Raw genomic sequence first — 16,448 nt, forward strand, 5'->3', positions numbered from 1 at the left:
TCACTAGAATAATTGGACTAGGAGTTTGCACATGCATGCACACACACGTACTTCTTGTGTGCAAACAACAATGATTTTGAAGATGTATGCAGGTGCACCAAAATTTATCATTAGATTTTGGTGAAGACATTAACTCCTTGTTGGCTCTCTTTGCTGTTGCTGATAGAAGAAAAGAATAGGATGTTGTGCAGTGGTAATGGAGTCACTGCTACTTACAGTTGTGGAAAATGCATCCTACAAAGTGCAGTAGTCTAAAGCTCCAGATACTCATTCCCTGTGTTGTTACAACATATGTAAATGCTAATGCACGCACACATTGGGTTTTTCTCTTTTTAATGGAGAAGTGAACAATGCTATTTTCTTTTCTTCCAAATGTGAGACTCTGATATGGTTTCCTGAGGTAATACCTCCATTAAAAAAACCAGAAACCCGAAGTGTGTGCCAGTTACATCTATAGCAGTTACCCTGTTTTTAAGGATTTTTAAAGGACAAAGTTTCAAATTTGAAGTTCTTTGAGTTTAAAGGAATATTTTCATTCTTTGTGGTACTCATGTTTTAACCATATAATCTCATAGATTATTGTAATTCTCAGAGCAACCTTAATGTTATTACTAGGAATTAGAATAGTAACTTGATCTTAAGCATATTCTTTAGACACTTATCTTTTTTTCCCACCCATTAAACCAAAATTATTTCTCTGGACTGATGTATTTTTAGACTTCTGGATTTAGTTCAAGTTTTCAGCATAATCATGACATAACTGCTTTATCTCAATGTTGTGTTCTTTAAACTTCTCTGATTAGAAAAAATCTTTCTAAAGCAAGAGTCATTTAAAAATAGTTTACCAACCTTTCCCTTAAGTATTTTGCAGAAATTAAACACAGTCACTATAGCTCTATCAGTGTTACACTATTGTACATCAGCTGGTGCATGTGAATCCATGGGATTTACCTTACTAAGACTATAATCCCTTGACTTGATTTGATAGTTAGATTGTATTTGTGGCAGAGGCTTTAGGCAGAAGAATCAAATACATACTTGGAATTATTTCTGACGTGGATGGTTACAACAGGGATTGTCAGCGGCATATTTCTTAGAACGAAATGATTTCATATGTCCCAAGGACCAGTGAAAGTGAAATTAAAAGCCTGAAATGCATTGGACACTTGATTTCTTCTGCTTTTTAATAGTCACTTCGGGTGCTGTATGAGTTTATAACTCTTCATGAAACAGACTCAAACCCTGGCATAGTGAATGGTTAAATATGCCTCTCTCTTAAACTGAGGTAGCCCAGAGATCATGGCTAGATTTGATAGCTGCTAGTTTCAAGCCTCAGACTGCTCATATGACCTGCTCCATTATAAATCTGAATGTGCACATTTGATAATTACTAAAAAAATGAAGAACTGTATTATTGATCAAATATGATATTCTGTATGCAGTGAGTTGGAGTTCATCATCTTTATGCTTCTTTTCAACTCAGTTAATATGGTCTTCTTTTCCAGCTCTGCTGTTCTTCAACTGGCTAGTGTATGGCAACCTGATATCATAATTAAAGTAATGAAAAGGAGAGCAGAATCATTGGCAGTTTAGATTTCTTATCAATACTAGTCTACTTGCTCTCTGACACATTTCTGTGAAAATGTGTGAAACCCAATTACTTGCTTGAGAATGTGTGACCAGCAAAGATGGGTATCTTTAAACAGGCATCCAAACTTTTTTAGGTAAATCAACGAAAACTTTTTATAATTAGGTTTTTTGTGCTGCATATATATTGGGAAGGCTTTTCTTTTGTGCTGCATATATTGGAGAGGCTTCTTCAGTTTTAGTCTGTGGGTGAAAACTGCTCTGCTCCAAGCCTGGCTGGGGTTTGTGTTTATTCTTTATCCAGGTCAGAAAGTAACACTGATATTTGCCAACCGTATTTATCAGAAGAAAGAAAAATCTCACAAGACAGAGAAGTACATTTGATGCTTTTTTTGATTATTTTTCCCCTGTCTCGTGAACCATGGATGTTTCCCTTCCACCTCCCTGAGACTCTGTAGAGTTTGCTGTGACCTTCTCAAAGGCTGGAATGCAATTTTCTCCTATGTTAGGTGCTAACACAGCTTCAGTGCATGATTCCAGAGTATTTCAGTGAAACTGACACATAAAATCTTTTTCTGAAATGAAGTTTTTTCTAAGAAAGACACCTGAAACTTGTTGAAGTCACTTTTCATAACTTCAAACAATTTATCCCTAAATCTTGTGAATGGAAATGATTTTTTGTGTAGGTAAATCCTTAAAAATAGATGTATCGTCAAAACTTTTGACCAATTAATTACTGTGCTCAGGATTTGGGTGCTGATGTATTAATGCAGAAAAACAAAATGCAGAGAATACAGTTACTGTAACTAGACTTAGAGTTTTTGACATCTTAAGTGAAATAGAAAAGCAAATGTGCATCATTTAATTTCTTTAATATACACCATGCAGAATTTAACATAATACAAATGTTCCTTTTGGGTGAGGTGGATTTTAAAGAGGAAATACTGTAAATTGCTGATAGAGTCAGGTTCGTCCGGTAGAAAAAGAAAGAGTGGGACAGGATTTTGCTATAGGCACTTACTAGTAGCCTTTGAGGAGAGGGTCTGTTCTCTGTCTCACACTGACATGTGATGAGATCTATGAATCTGGTCCTGAGTGCAGCAGTTCCAAAGGTGGAAACACTGATACATCCTACCTGCAGGCATTGATTGCCTGTGGTTTTTTGCTTTATGAATGGGATAAACAATGACATTTACCACTGAAAAGTGCTTTAGACTTTCACATAAGAAGAGCTATCTTTGTACAAGGCATTGTCATAGTTTGATCTATTTTTGTCTGCAGGTGTTGAGATTTATGTCTATTCAGCACCTTTTTTTTTAATCTTTGGTAATACTGGAAACTATAAAAATATTAGTTTTGATTATAGTGCACATAAGAAAAACATCTGAAGGTGAAACTGGATTTTGCATAACGTAATCTGAAGTCAAGTACATGAACAGAGTGATTAAATTATATTGAAAGAAGTAATTCACTGAAGCTAGCAATGCTGGCTATTGTGTTTGACAGCCTGGGGTAAAAGTTCTGCATCACCGTTATGTGAAGAAACTATCTGTGGAAGCAGTATATATTAATCTCAACAGATACTAGACAAAAGCATTACTTGAAAGTAGCACTCACTGAAGCAGCTGCCCACTAAGATGATTAATGATTAGAAATATTGCTGATATTTCTAATGTAGAAAAATTGCTTCCTTCAGGAGAGAAACAGATACTCACCATGGAGTGTTTCAGGTTATTTCACCATGGGGTCTGGATGTGGGCAGTTCCATCCAGAATCCTAATTAAAATGTTGCAAAGGTTGGCATCCTGATAGATGGGACCCTTCACCTCTCTCCTCTCCTGGAACCACAGTGAAGATGAACTTAAAAGAAATCATGACTACTTTCCTGCTGATTTAAGTGTAACCTGTGTAGTTAGCCCCCAAACTGCTCAATGCCAAGGATAACACGCTACGGGAAAGACTGCTTCAGAATTGCCCCTTTTAAAGACTCTTTCTGCAAGCATTTGCTTCTGGATACCAAGCTAGATGAAATTTTATGTGGTCAGATACGGCTATTTTGTTATTCTTTCAACCCACCTAGATTTATAGCCTACATGGCTAAGAGTGCCTCCAAGTCCAAGTCATGGACAGGAATGATATTACACTAGGGACTGTATAATCAGAGTTAAAAACTGTTCTGAACACCAAAATAGGTAGGAAAAGTATATGGGGAATAATAGAGCGGGTGCAGCAATGCTGAAAGGTTAACTGGGAACTGTTTGGTAGGATGCTTTCTGAGATATGCCTTAGAGGTGTGATGAAACCCTTGTTCCTTGCAGATCAACATCTGACCTAAAGCCTCAGTTACCAATTCTGGTCAGCATCCTTTCTTTTAGCTGCCTACTGGGGTTAAACCATGACAAAATTTCATATTGCATACTTCGCGAAGTCACTTAGAGCAGGTCCAGTTTCACGCTTGCACATGGACAGGCGGAGCAGGTGATGTGTGGCCCAGCCAGGTCCTGGCTGTCTCCCATTCTTTTGCAGTAGGTGAGTGCTAGACCAGCGCTGCTGTTACCTGTTGCAAAACTAGACAGGATTGGAGGATTTAGGTTACCTTTTGCAGCATGGACAGCAGCAGACACGTGGGTTATCTCTAAGTGGCGACGTGAACTTGCAGAACCAGATAACATTGTATAGTGGGCTCTTTAAAATATGCATAAACAAGTAGGCTATGCATATGGAATAGCTGCAGTTGTCATGGTGGCTCAGGGTTTTGTTTGGTGTTATATTAGGAGAGGATTAGGTGGGCAGAAAGAGAGAGGAATAAGTAAGAAGCAGCAGTAAAGCTGATGTATTAGAAAGAATTTGCACTGTGAGAAGTGCAGGATACACTGATGTCACCATCAAAGTTCACTGATGCCCGCTTAGATAGCTTCTGTAGAGGTTTCATCAGATCTTAGTCTGGTTATCTCCCCTTTGAAGTTTCTGTCCCAAAGCCTACGTGGCTTTGAAAGTTAGGAGGAGCAAAACCAATGCTAGCAAAGGACTTAGTTTTGCATGTAGCTGCTTCTATATTAATACAGCTGTGGCAAGAAGTTTTTATTGAGGGGTTTTTTCTTTAGTGTTTTGTTTAGACCTTTTCTATCAAAGTTAGAAGACCAAAGAGTAACAAGGCTTACTGATCTTACTTGTTTGCAGCTGACATTTTTTCTGGGTTTTCTTAGTTTTGTAAGATCCTGAAATTAATAACACTCTTCTGTGCGATTGGAATGTTCTTGAGTATCTTTCCTCTTACATGTCTTCACCTTTTGGTTAATGTAAAGATCTATTCAGTGACTGTAAGAACTACTGAGATTTCTTTTGCTTTCACCTTCAATGTTCACTAATTTTTCTTTAGGTTAATAGTATGACATAATTTTCTTATTATCAGGAATTATACAATCCACCGCTTTCAATGGTGGGGTGTTTAGCTGTTGCTATACTGATGGAAAGGGAGCTGACATTAGTTTTGAATAGATTTGCTGGTATCAATCTAGGTATAACTTTACATTTATATAGTCTTCTGATAGGTGACTAGATCAAAAGATGGTGACTATTGTCTGTAATTTTAATGAAGAAATCTTGTATGTAAATCCACTTAAGCTTATCTAGTGAATAATAACAGTTATTAAATAACTTCTAATTTTGAGACTAATCTAATTAATCTGTGCCTGCTGGGCGTTTTAATGATGTGGATGGTAACCATCTCTATTGCATGTCAGTCCTGGCTCCCACTGCTGTATATGGAACCAGATTATAGCAATGGAATTCAGGTATCCTTGAGGACGGAGATGAAGACTCACCCTGGTAACTGGGATACGCATCCTGGTCAAGACAATGCTACTGTATGAGGACCTTTTGAGTAGACAATAACCTATTTAGTGTGTGTAATGGTGTGTAGTGATATATGATTTGTTGTAGACAAGTATTCTGGAATTTAATCAAGACTTGTATCCTAAACTAACCTTAGGTGATTATAATACTAAAAAATACACCCCTAGGAGGAGATTTTAAATGCAAGTATAAGTCCACCTTAGTATAATGAGTTACATTAAAATTAAGACATGTGCAGATGGACTTTAGTATGAGTGACCAATCAGTTATTGTAATGTGATTCTTTCTTTGTTATTGTTTTGTATGAAAGACCCTGTGTGTTTCTGAGAGGTGTGCTGACTGGTGTTAAATGCCCAGCACCACATTCTGCAGACTGGTAATAAAGACAAGTATCTCGAGTCATTGTGTTGGTTGGAGTTTTGCACACCAGGTAAAGAACCCTGATTTAGGAACAACACTGCTTCAGTTACAAGTTAGTTCAGGATGGAAGAGCTAAGAGCCAGCAGTGTGCTACACACCATTCAACAGGTTCACACTTCGCAATGTCTTCTGGTGATAGACCTAGAGAAGATCATATGCTTCGCTTCTGCAGATCCCTCCACACTAGTCAATGATGACTTGCACACCTCCATCTTCATGAGGGGCAGTTCTTCATCTCTGTTGTAGTGCAAATCTCCAGCGTTGCTCAGAACATTATCACCACTTTTTGAAGTGGGAGTATAATCAATCCCTTTGTCCTGAACTGCTCCTTGTTCTTTCCACGTCTATGCAGAAGCATTTGCTTGGAAATAGCATGGTAGATCGTAGAAGAGGAACAGAGGCAGAGGCTTCTTTTGCTGAACACTGCAAGTCCCAGTAGCTTTGTCCTGCTCCAGCTTCAGTTGCCTCAGGAAGGTCAAAGGACTCCATGTATTATTCTCCAGCATAACTGGCTCTGGCTTAAGGTCTAACTCTGCTGAGCTGTTGTCAAACCTACTGAATCTGGAGCCTACCTGAGGTCTACTGTTACTCAAAACAAGTCCTGAGGGAAAAACTTGAGGTAAAGCCAGACATCCAAATGGAAGGACACTAAGCCCGTATACAGAGAACAGTGGGTATTCCATTCCATTCCATTTACACAAGAAAATGTCACAAACATAATCTTCTTCAGTCTGCAGATTTAAGTCTTGTACAGTAAGCATTGCTTGAGGACTTGTGGATTCTTTTTTGTTTCTACAAAGAATAATAAATTACAAATGTGAAGTGTGAAGAAAGAAGGAAACACATCCTAGCTTTCCGAGTTGTTTGGTATTTAAAAACAAGGTCAGAATGGAGTTAATAGATTTCCAGTTTTATTTTGAAAAAAATGTATTTTGCTGATTTAGTTATTTATTTGAAGTCTTGTACCTGAAGATGTACAATGAATCACCTGCTTGGAGTTAAATTCACATGTGCATCTCTGTTCAGCTAAGTTCTTCTCTTACAAAACTGGAGATCTCCATTTATAGGTTTGAGACATCAACATTAAGTACTGACAGTGTGGTTCTGAGTGAACATGTTGCATATTCTCCACAACAAGCTAATTACTGCTTAAAAATTGATGAAATTCTGAGGACCATAAAAGTTTGCTGAAGTGATCTCTGGAGGTTTTCCTTCTTCCTTTCTTGCTCTTTTTATTCTTTTTGCAGCGAAGTGAAAACTGTCTCTGTAGATTTCTTCCTGTTTTCCTTCCAGCTTACTGAAACTTTTTTTCCTTAGTGTTACTTTGCTAAAGACTCCACTGCTTTAATATATAATTTTCATTGTGACTTTCATTGCTGCAATTAAGTGGCTAATTGAACAGTTTATAATGTGTATGCCTAATTGCTTCTGCAAAAGGTTAACTGTAAAGGCACAGAAAATTAACACACAAAATGTTGCCTAGGTTACCTTTTACTGAGTAAAGCCTCAGAGATTTTGTTTACTTTGCTGTTTATGGGCAATGAAACTTCTGAAGATGTTTTAATATGAACCTTCCTTTGATATTAAATCTTAGATGTCAACTACGATGTAATATGCCATAGTTTAAAAAAGTTCCAAGAAACATAGACGTAGAAAATACATTTGGATTTTGGGGTCCAGCCTACAGTAAAAGATGTAAGACTGCAGTTAAACTTTTCTTTTCCTGCTTATCGTTCCAAAAATACGGAGCAGCAATTTGGATTTTTTGGATTGACTTTAATAAAAATAGAGCAAAACTAATACTAGCCTCTAAGAATACCTCCAATGGGTTTCCCACAGAATAAATAGAAGTTTAATCTGCCTTTGCTATTTATAATAATACATAGGCTTTAGAACAGCTTTTATGCCCAAAAAATAGTAAAGTACTGGTCATATGGAAGGGTGTTTCCAGTTGTTCCTTGGACTCTGTATTGGGTGAAATGGAAAGCAGCACAGTGTAAGATCAAGTCTAACAGAAACTTAGAAAAATGTAAACTTCTCAAGTGCATCTTCAGAGGCATCAATTTTTTAAAAAATTTGGTGGTTTAATGTAATAATTTTACTATTATTAAAATAATTTAATCATTATTTTGTCATACAGATTGTATTTATGATAGCGCTAAACCAGACTGAGAAGAGAAAGAAGCAATAGTGTGAATGTAGGAAGACACTTCCTAGTTTTTTCATAAAACCATTTCTTTATAAGTAAATATGGCTGACTAAAAAAAAGTTGTCTTTACGAGATGTGTGGGGAAATGCTGTAGTTGACAAATCTTTGTTTTCCGGCAGCTGGCGTTGTAAATGTGTTTTCTGTATACCTTCTCACTTTCTTGTCATCCCAGTGGTAAAAAAATTGTTGACTAGTAGAGCCTGTACAATACTGCTGTTACAAAGCAACATGTCTTGTGTTTACCTTCTCCTTCTCTGTGTTTAAACTACTGTCCCCTGCTATTTCTTTACCACTTCTGAAATTTACCTCCTTCCCCTTTCTAAATCGTACTCATTTTCCTTCTGTAATTTGCTTGGTTACAGGCCCTGTATATTTTTGGTCTGGTTTCGGTTTCTACTGTTGTTTTCTTCCATACTGGAGGAAGACCTGATGTTAATGATGCAGGCAAATATTATTCATCTTTCTAAAACTGAATACTGACCTAAGGAGGTGTCTGTATTAGTTATGATGGGCAGGGTGGTATTCTACTGATCTTGCAGAATTTCAGCTGTCTAAATGGTCGTACCTGAAAGGCTATGTAGGCATCTTTCCTTTTATTACACATAAATGTTCAATGAGCTTTCAGTTTACCCAAGTTACTCATACTGTATTTGAATTTTTGCTATCTCCTTTAACTTCAATGTGTGTTTTTTCCGCACAGGATTTAACAATTCTGAACGCATGTGTGACAAAGAGTTCATCATACGCAGAGCAGCCACGAATCGCGTCCTAAATGTCTTGCGCCACTGGGTCTCGAAGCATTCTCAGGTATTGTCCTGTTGCACCCTTCTCCTGTCCACCTGTAATATGTCTGCATTCTCCCTACAAAATCTTTTTAGGCAGTGCTAGTGTATAGTGTAGTGGAGGTCAAACAGTCTGAAAAGTCAGTGCTGTAAAGATAATACGGAAAATTAGCTTGTAAAAACACACTGTTAAGCAAGTGAAGAATCCTTCATTTAGCCTTGCAAAGCGCTCTGGAAAATATCCAGTTGCAACATTATTCCTGATAACATTGTGTGTCAGTGCTTTACTGTTGTAATATGTGTTAATACATAATAAGTGGGTTGAATTAATCTTTCAGATTGTGAGCAGTCATGCTACAGTCAGCTTGGTTCAGTTACTTTGACTGAATGTGTTAAAATATTTGTGTTTGCATACAGATATTTATTTATTTATTGTGAATCATATAGGGAAAGAGGCACAGTCCTTCATGTTGGTCCTTCTACAACCATGACGGGACTGTGGGTCTGATACATAATCATAAAACTGTATTGGCAGAGGGAGGGGAAAAAAAATGTGAGTAGCTAGTAGAATTTCATAGATAGCCATGTCCTTTAAGCTGCCAGGTGAGACCAACATTGAAAGATTTTGGCACACATGTAGAAGACTACCAGGAAAATTATTGAAAGAAACAAAGGAGGGAAGGAGAGCAAGAGGGATGGAGAGAAAGAAGGAAGGACGGAAAGAAAGAAGGAGGGAAGGAAAGAGAAAGCGTGAAAGCACTTTGGAAGCAAATAAAAAATTTTCGTTATGTCTTGGATGGACAGGACTTCATGTCAATTATAGACTGCTTTGTCACTGCATGCTAATAATCAAGAATACTTGATCTAAAAAGGGTTTATTGCACAGCTAACTGCAGCAATGTCAAGCTGTCCTATGTCAAACTTAATTCCCTTTCTTCCAAGTAATAGGTTTAATTTTCATAGAGGTTAAGTTTGCTAGAGAATGAAGTCTTTAAGAAGTGCACAAGTTGGAAAATTGGTTGTGTTTGAAAAGCTAAATAGCCCAGAAGAGATTAATAAAACCTTTCCTGGTATCATGGGAATGATTAAACATTTTTAGTTATGGGAAACAATCTATGTACACTAAGTTCTCTCTGACTACCTGTTAAATGAAAATCATTGCATGGCAAAATCTTGAGCTGTAATGGGAACAGCAGAAGTCTGTTACTACTGTTCTGTGTTACCGTAGTGTACTGTACATACTTGCTGTGTCCCTGCCACAGTTTGTATTAAGTAAGTGCTATGAGCTGAGTTGACCATCTGTGCTAATTAATGTGGTTGTGAAAATGTTAGGAGTCATCAGACTTTGGTCTACATTAAGTTGTCTACAACTACTTAGACTGAAGTTTAAGTTTCAGAGCTGACCCTGATTGAGTTGTGATGATTCTCTATCATAAACACAAAGTAACTGTGAAGAGTGTGAGCATACTCCGTCCTTGTAGCAATTTACTGAAAATGTACTTTCCTTCCTTAAAAATACAAGTGTTCTCTGCTTCCATTTCAAAGGTCCCGTGATATGCAAAAATATAATACTGTCCTGAATACTTTTGCGTCTACTTTTGCATAATGTTTACAATTAGAATTCTTTTAAAAATATTAAGAGGACAAAGGTAATGAGTAAAAATTCAACACTGCATTTTCAAAGTGGAAGATATTACCTGGACTCCCTAGTCACTCACTGCATTTTATTTTTTCGATGGCAAGGGTGGCAAATTTTATTTCTCTAGCTCTCTTAATTCAGTATTCCAGTATAGCACATATTTTAAAATGCAAGGGCTTTAGCACAGAAAGTAATGAATGCTACAGCAACAGAGCATGTCATCAGCTTTTTGTGTTGTTTACTTCTGAGACTAGGGAGAGAGAAAGGACAGAAGACCTCAGCAAACCAGAAATGACTGACTAGTTTCTGCCAAAAAAATATGGGACAGGACTGCTTTAAGGAAGGCAAGTGAAGAATTACTGTCTGGTCAAATAGTATGAAATGTTGGCAGTAAAGATGTATAGTCCTGGGAGAGCAGTAGCTCAGAGCCTCATTTTACAGTAACAACACAAACTGCAAGCCAGAGAACCCTTAGCCACCAGTGTCTGGTGAAGAAATTCTTATTAGATTTACAAAATGACAAAACAGTGTAAGTATTAAAATTCTATGAGATCAACAGACCTGCCAAAAACTTTATTACATTTTCAGGTATTTGCATCATTCTCTGGCCACTTAACGCATTTGAGACATCCTTCACCTTCATCAGCAGCCAAGGGCAGGTTTTATTCTCAAAAAAAAAAAAAAAAAAAAAAAAAAAAAGTTGTTGTTAACAGAATAAGTTTATATTCACAAAGATAAACGTGCAATTCAGTATGCTTTGCTGATGCTGTTTTCTCTCCATTTGGCCTTGAATTTGCTTTTGCTGCAAAAACTCCCAACACCAAATAGGCAGTTTCTGTCCTCTGTGGGAGAAGCTTCTCCCACTGTCTTGTAGACTGTTTTCCTTGTGATGTGCCTGAGATCCTTGTGGTCATTGGTAGCCTGCACCACTGTAAAAGGTGACCTGCTGTGCAGATTTTTTTCTGCCAAAATGCCATTTCCTTATTACTAGATGTAAAGAGAACCAATGGCATTAGATGGGTAAACTGTGGGGCTTTCTTTAGTTCGCTTTTTAGGGTCCGAGATGCTACTACAGACATGCTTAGTGTTGCATCATGTGAGTAACTCTGCAGCATAACTAACTCAATTCTGGTGCTCTCTCATCCACCAGTGACAGTCAAGTCTCTACAAGTTATTTGTCTGCCTAAATTATTGTGCTGATTTATTGTGTTCTAGTGCCCAGAGCACATGAGGTGCTGCATGGTCACAGAGGAGTGTGCGGGCTATGTTGAGAAATGTGTGCAATGTAAAGACACACAAACATCTGTTAAAAGTGCTCTTACATGTATCATCCCATTTAGTTATTCCCTGTCCTCCATCCCTCCCTCTGGATCCCTTTGGCTTGCTTTAGTGTCCTCCTCCCAGGCGTATAATAACATGGGTCAGGGTTAGTGCATGAACTGAGGGATAGAGGAATTATCCAAACAAATGGTTGAAAGCCTTGTGTTTCCTCACTTTTCTCTAGCAAATACTTGGCCAGGGTTTGGAGGGTCTTTCCTCTGCTGGGCTATGGAATGAATTAGCTTCCTACAGTGTCTTGCAACTGTATCAAAACCACAGTTGTGGATGTTTCAGGGTTGTTTTTTGTTTAAATCATGTGGTTTTTAAAATTTATCTGAGTGTGGACAGTATTTAGTATGTAAACTTTTCTGTGGCCAGAAAACAGAATCATTAAAATTAACAATTCAGCCTATTCAGTGAGGACATGCTTTCATAAAGTGGTTTTGTTATCTTGAAATCATACTAAACAATGCTTAGAAAAAGGATTCATTATTTCTAAAACTTGGGTCATACGCTGTAGAAGCCTCACTTAAATTCCAAGTGTATATATAGTGATAATGCCAGTTCTGCAGCCCTTTCAGGAGGACAGAAGGAACTAATTCATGTCTCCAGGAGCTCCCAAGGCACAGATAAAAATTTGGAAAAAACATCCTCACATAATGTGACACATTTTGTTTTTACCACACTGAGCAAGAGGAATCAAACCTGTATTGCTCATCAGCCAAAACCAGCACAGCATGAAAGATGGCTCGTTTAGGTTTTCCAGGTTTTTTTATTTACATTTTTGTTCTTTTCACTCCCTGTCCCTCCTCTGTTTTTCCCTACTCTTCTCTGTCTTTTTCATTCAGCCACCTACAACCAAGCAAAGCTTTCTTTTTGCCCAAAATAACAGCAAAATGTTCATGTTTACATTTCGTTTTTAAAATGTAATTGAGAGGAACAGCGTAGGATTCTCCTGTTGTAAACAATGAAAACACAAATGACGACGCAGACAGTCATTGTGAAGACAAGAGCATTGATGGGAACGGAAGGGGCTCATGAGGATAAAACTCCCACTGACTCCTGTAGAGATGGAAAAATAGAAGGGAAAAGGAGGCCAAGAGAAGAAAGTCTTTGTATGATTTTCATTATCCTACTGAGGTCTTACAGCCTCATTTTCTTTGTTTAACAATACTTTCATGTCTTTTATCTAAACGCTTCATGTTACAAAATCAAGTTTTTTCTGCTTCTGTGACAAGCAGATTGAAATGGAGCTTGTCCAAGGAGAAAGCTTTCGCATCTGTTGATGAAGAAAGAGAGGCTGGCTTCTCCAGACTTCCCAGTTTTGAATGACAGCTGGGTGCTTGTTCCCGTTGGCTTCTTTGAAGATCTCAACTGGAATGAATTGGCAAATCTTAACTCTCTTACAAACTAGATGGCTGCCAGACAGCGTCAGTGAGTTATGAATTTACCACAAGATCTGGGGAGAAGATCAAGGCCTGAATTTTGAGAGTATAGGTCATGATCTCATGCCCAATGCCTGTGTTGCTCCAGCTGTGAAATAACCTATTGCAAGTCATTTTCCTGTTCATACCAATGAAGCTGTGTTGGGTTTTCAACAGAAGGTTTTGCAGATGTAGTTATTGATAGCATTTAGGGATTATGGAGGACAGCTGTATACAGAGAATTGTCCACGCAAAGATGATTTCGGTTAGTTGAAAACAGTTTTAGAGCACATGAATTGGCCAATTCCATTTTGTACATTGGGATGAAAGATAATATAAAAATTCTTTTATACGAGCCCCACTTGGATCGTGTTTAAAGGCATAAGGTAATGAATATGATGCCTGGCGAAGTTACAGTAAGTTTATTGTAGAAATGTGAACAAATTACACTTAAGCCACTCTTATTTTACAATAGCAAGATGTGCTGTATTTTAACTACATTTCAAACAAACCCCTAGGATCTGTGGCCTCTGCCTTGAAACAGCAAAGATGTTCCCGGGGTTCCTTCTGAAATAAACAGACATAATGATATAAATTGTGAAATGAAGACACAGAGAGGTTGCCCCAGAGAGAGGAAGCACAAAGGAACCCTTAGTGAGCCTTCCAGCATGCTGTTGGTCACTTAGTGAAGAAATCCATTTTGCATAAACTTATGTCCTTTGCAGAATACAGTTATGCATTGACTAGTAATGCACTTAATTGTTGTTATGCTCTGTCCAAACGTCGCAGAAGCATAAGGGTTTGCTATACCATGACCCTTCAGGGAATGTGAGTCACTCGCAGAATGGTAGCCAAGCTTGCAGTCAGTCAAACTAATTAGCGGTACTCTGCACCCACTTCTGCTGGAGCCTGACAGGTCCTTCTTCACTGAGGTCTTTCTGCAGAGCTCTTGAACATCCTACATCCCAGGACTTAGAGGCAGGGATATCACATTCCTTATCTGGCCTGAACACTTTAATCTGACAATACGTAGTGGCTAGATTCTTCTTTCAAGGTTTCTTTGTACTACGGGGTTACACAGTGCTTGGATGAGGAGAGGTTTGTGTTGTACGTGCTGAGAATTACTCAGTCATGCTATTAACATTGCTTGTGCTTTTAACCTGATTATATTCCATCAGGAGTGACAGGCTAACGCTGATACTGTAGAATCAGGACTGGCAGTCTTCATCAAATGATGACTGTCTCTTTGCACTTGAAACTAACTGGAAGACAAAGCTGTTGTCCTTTGCTTGCTTCTTGAAGTAAGGCAGACTTAATTCAAGTTCAGGGATGAACTTTCCTGATAGCCAGTTATAATACCTTTTATTTCTGCCTTCCATGTGTGTAAATGTTTTGCTGCAGGTGAATTTATAAACGTTCCCCTCAGCAGAATTGTATGTGATAGCTGAAGTGCGCTTTTTATGTTGGAAAACGAAATATAGTTTTAGAGGACTGCAGCACGGGGTAACTCCAGTTAACTGTGATAGAGTTTGATCTGCTGTGTAGAAGATTAAGACTCACTCCACTGATGCCATTGAAATAATTATCTGTTTACACTTTGGCATGAGAGCAGATATATTATAATTGTAGGGCAAAACCCATCTATTTAAAAGTATTCCAAATTCTTGAAAAAAGGCTTCCAGCCTGGGAGACACCCTTGGTCAGCTGGCTACAGCCGTCCCCCCTTCCGTGATGAGCCCTGCTAGCTCGGGGTGTGATACTCAGGTGGGTGGCACGTTCCACCAGTGGTGGCCAGAGCATCTGGAGAGCTTTCCATTCTTGGGTCTCCTCAGAGCATAACACTATGTAAAAGAAAAGTGGAATTAAAAAGAGAGAGAAACGAACAAAATGAGTCCAAATGCATTCAGTGAAGACTGTCATGAGGGAGTAGTGCTACATTTGTCCTGACAACTCGTACTCCTCCTCCTCCCCTTCACATGGCAATCAGAGGGTGGCGAAGCCAGCCTGCCAATTGGCTCTTTTGCCTTGTAAGTAGGTGCCTGAGGAGTTGAAAAGTTGGCTCTAGTTTCAGAGCTGAACTTAGGTGAGATTATTTTTACATGAAGCATATAGGGTTATGTTGAAGTTGGATGATGCAACTCTGTGAAAGGGTTCCCTCTAGAATTCCGTTGTGGTTTCTCCATGCACAATTCCTTCCCCTTATCCTTATCACTGACATGCTCAAATATAAGTTAGGTTCTCAGGTTTTAGCTCCCTTTTATTTGTCTGGGTTATTCAATGTTTCCTCACAGTGTTTAAATGAAGAACGTTTCCTCTCACTTATGAAGATTTAAAGAAAGGGGGGAGAAAAAGCTTTTGGGGTTTCACTGATCCTATGTCAAAACCTGAAAATTATGTTATCTATAACCAGTAATAGTAAATCTACATATTTCTAGTTGCACCTGACCAGCATAGCTAAGTTTTCTTTTTCTTGCTTTCTGCTGCCTTTGCTGCAGTCTCTTTTCTTCTGGCCAGTGATTCTAAATCCATCATCGCCTTTTTTTTTTTTTTCTTTCCACTCAGCTGGAATAGGTTGCTTCTGAAACACTTCTCATACTGCAGTACAGCTTTCCTAGTTCTTCCTGGCAAGGGAATGTGCTTGCACTTTATAAAGAGAACATTGCTGTGCATGGTAGAGCTCAACAGGCTAGTTATCAGTCTACTTAAAATGTAATCATGCTGACTTCAGTGCTGTGCAGTTACAAAGGAGGCTGTTGCTTTCATAGAGCAGGTGGGTGACAGCAAAATTAATACAATTCTCTCTGTTGCTGCAGTCTTCTACTGCGGGAGACTTCATTAAGTGGTGCTGAACATGGTGCATGGTGCTTTTGATCGGTTGGGAACTTCATACATCCTATTCTTATCCTAGGTGACTCCAGGGCAGACCTCCTACTTAACTCATCAACTGTCATTTTTTTCTGTATCTGCACATTTCATAAGTGGTTTTGCAGTATAAATATTAAATAAATTACTGACAGTAATGGACTTAAAAATAAATGTGTAAATTTTGCTTGGGAATCTTAGTTAATTTCTCTGCTTAAGTCAAATGACAATCTGAATAAGACCCACAAATCTTTAGGCTACTATGGACTCTAAAATATATTAAAGGTATGTGCCCCCTCATGAAGGATTAGACCACTGTCAAATTGAAATGCACCTGCTGGAAAATTGAG

The 16,448-nt window shown here is 38.3% G+C and overlaps 1 protein-coding gene across 1 annotated transcript in view; it reads left to right on the forward strand.

Moving 5' to 3' along the window:
* RASGRF2 (Ras protein specific guanine nucleotide releasing factor 2) overlaps positions 1–16,448 on the forward strand; it is a 128,359-nt gene that overhangs the window by 92,059 nt on the left and 19,852 nt on the right. Inside the window, exon 18 of the mRNA XM_059833965.1 lies at positions 8,772–8,878. Within this exon, the coding sequence (XP_059689948.1) occupies positions 8,772–8,878 (107 nt within the window). The remainder of the gene's footprint in view (positions 1–8,771; positions 8,879–16,448) is intronic.

This window comes from Gavia stellata, chromosome Z (assembly GCF_030936135.1).
Source record: "Gavia stellata isolate bGavSte3 chromosome Z, bGavSte3.hap2, whole genome shotgun sequence".
Classification (NCBI taxonomy): Eukaryota; Metazoa; Chordata; class Aves; order Gaviiformes; family Gaviidae; genus Gavia; species Gavia stellata.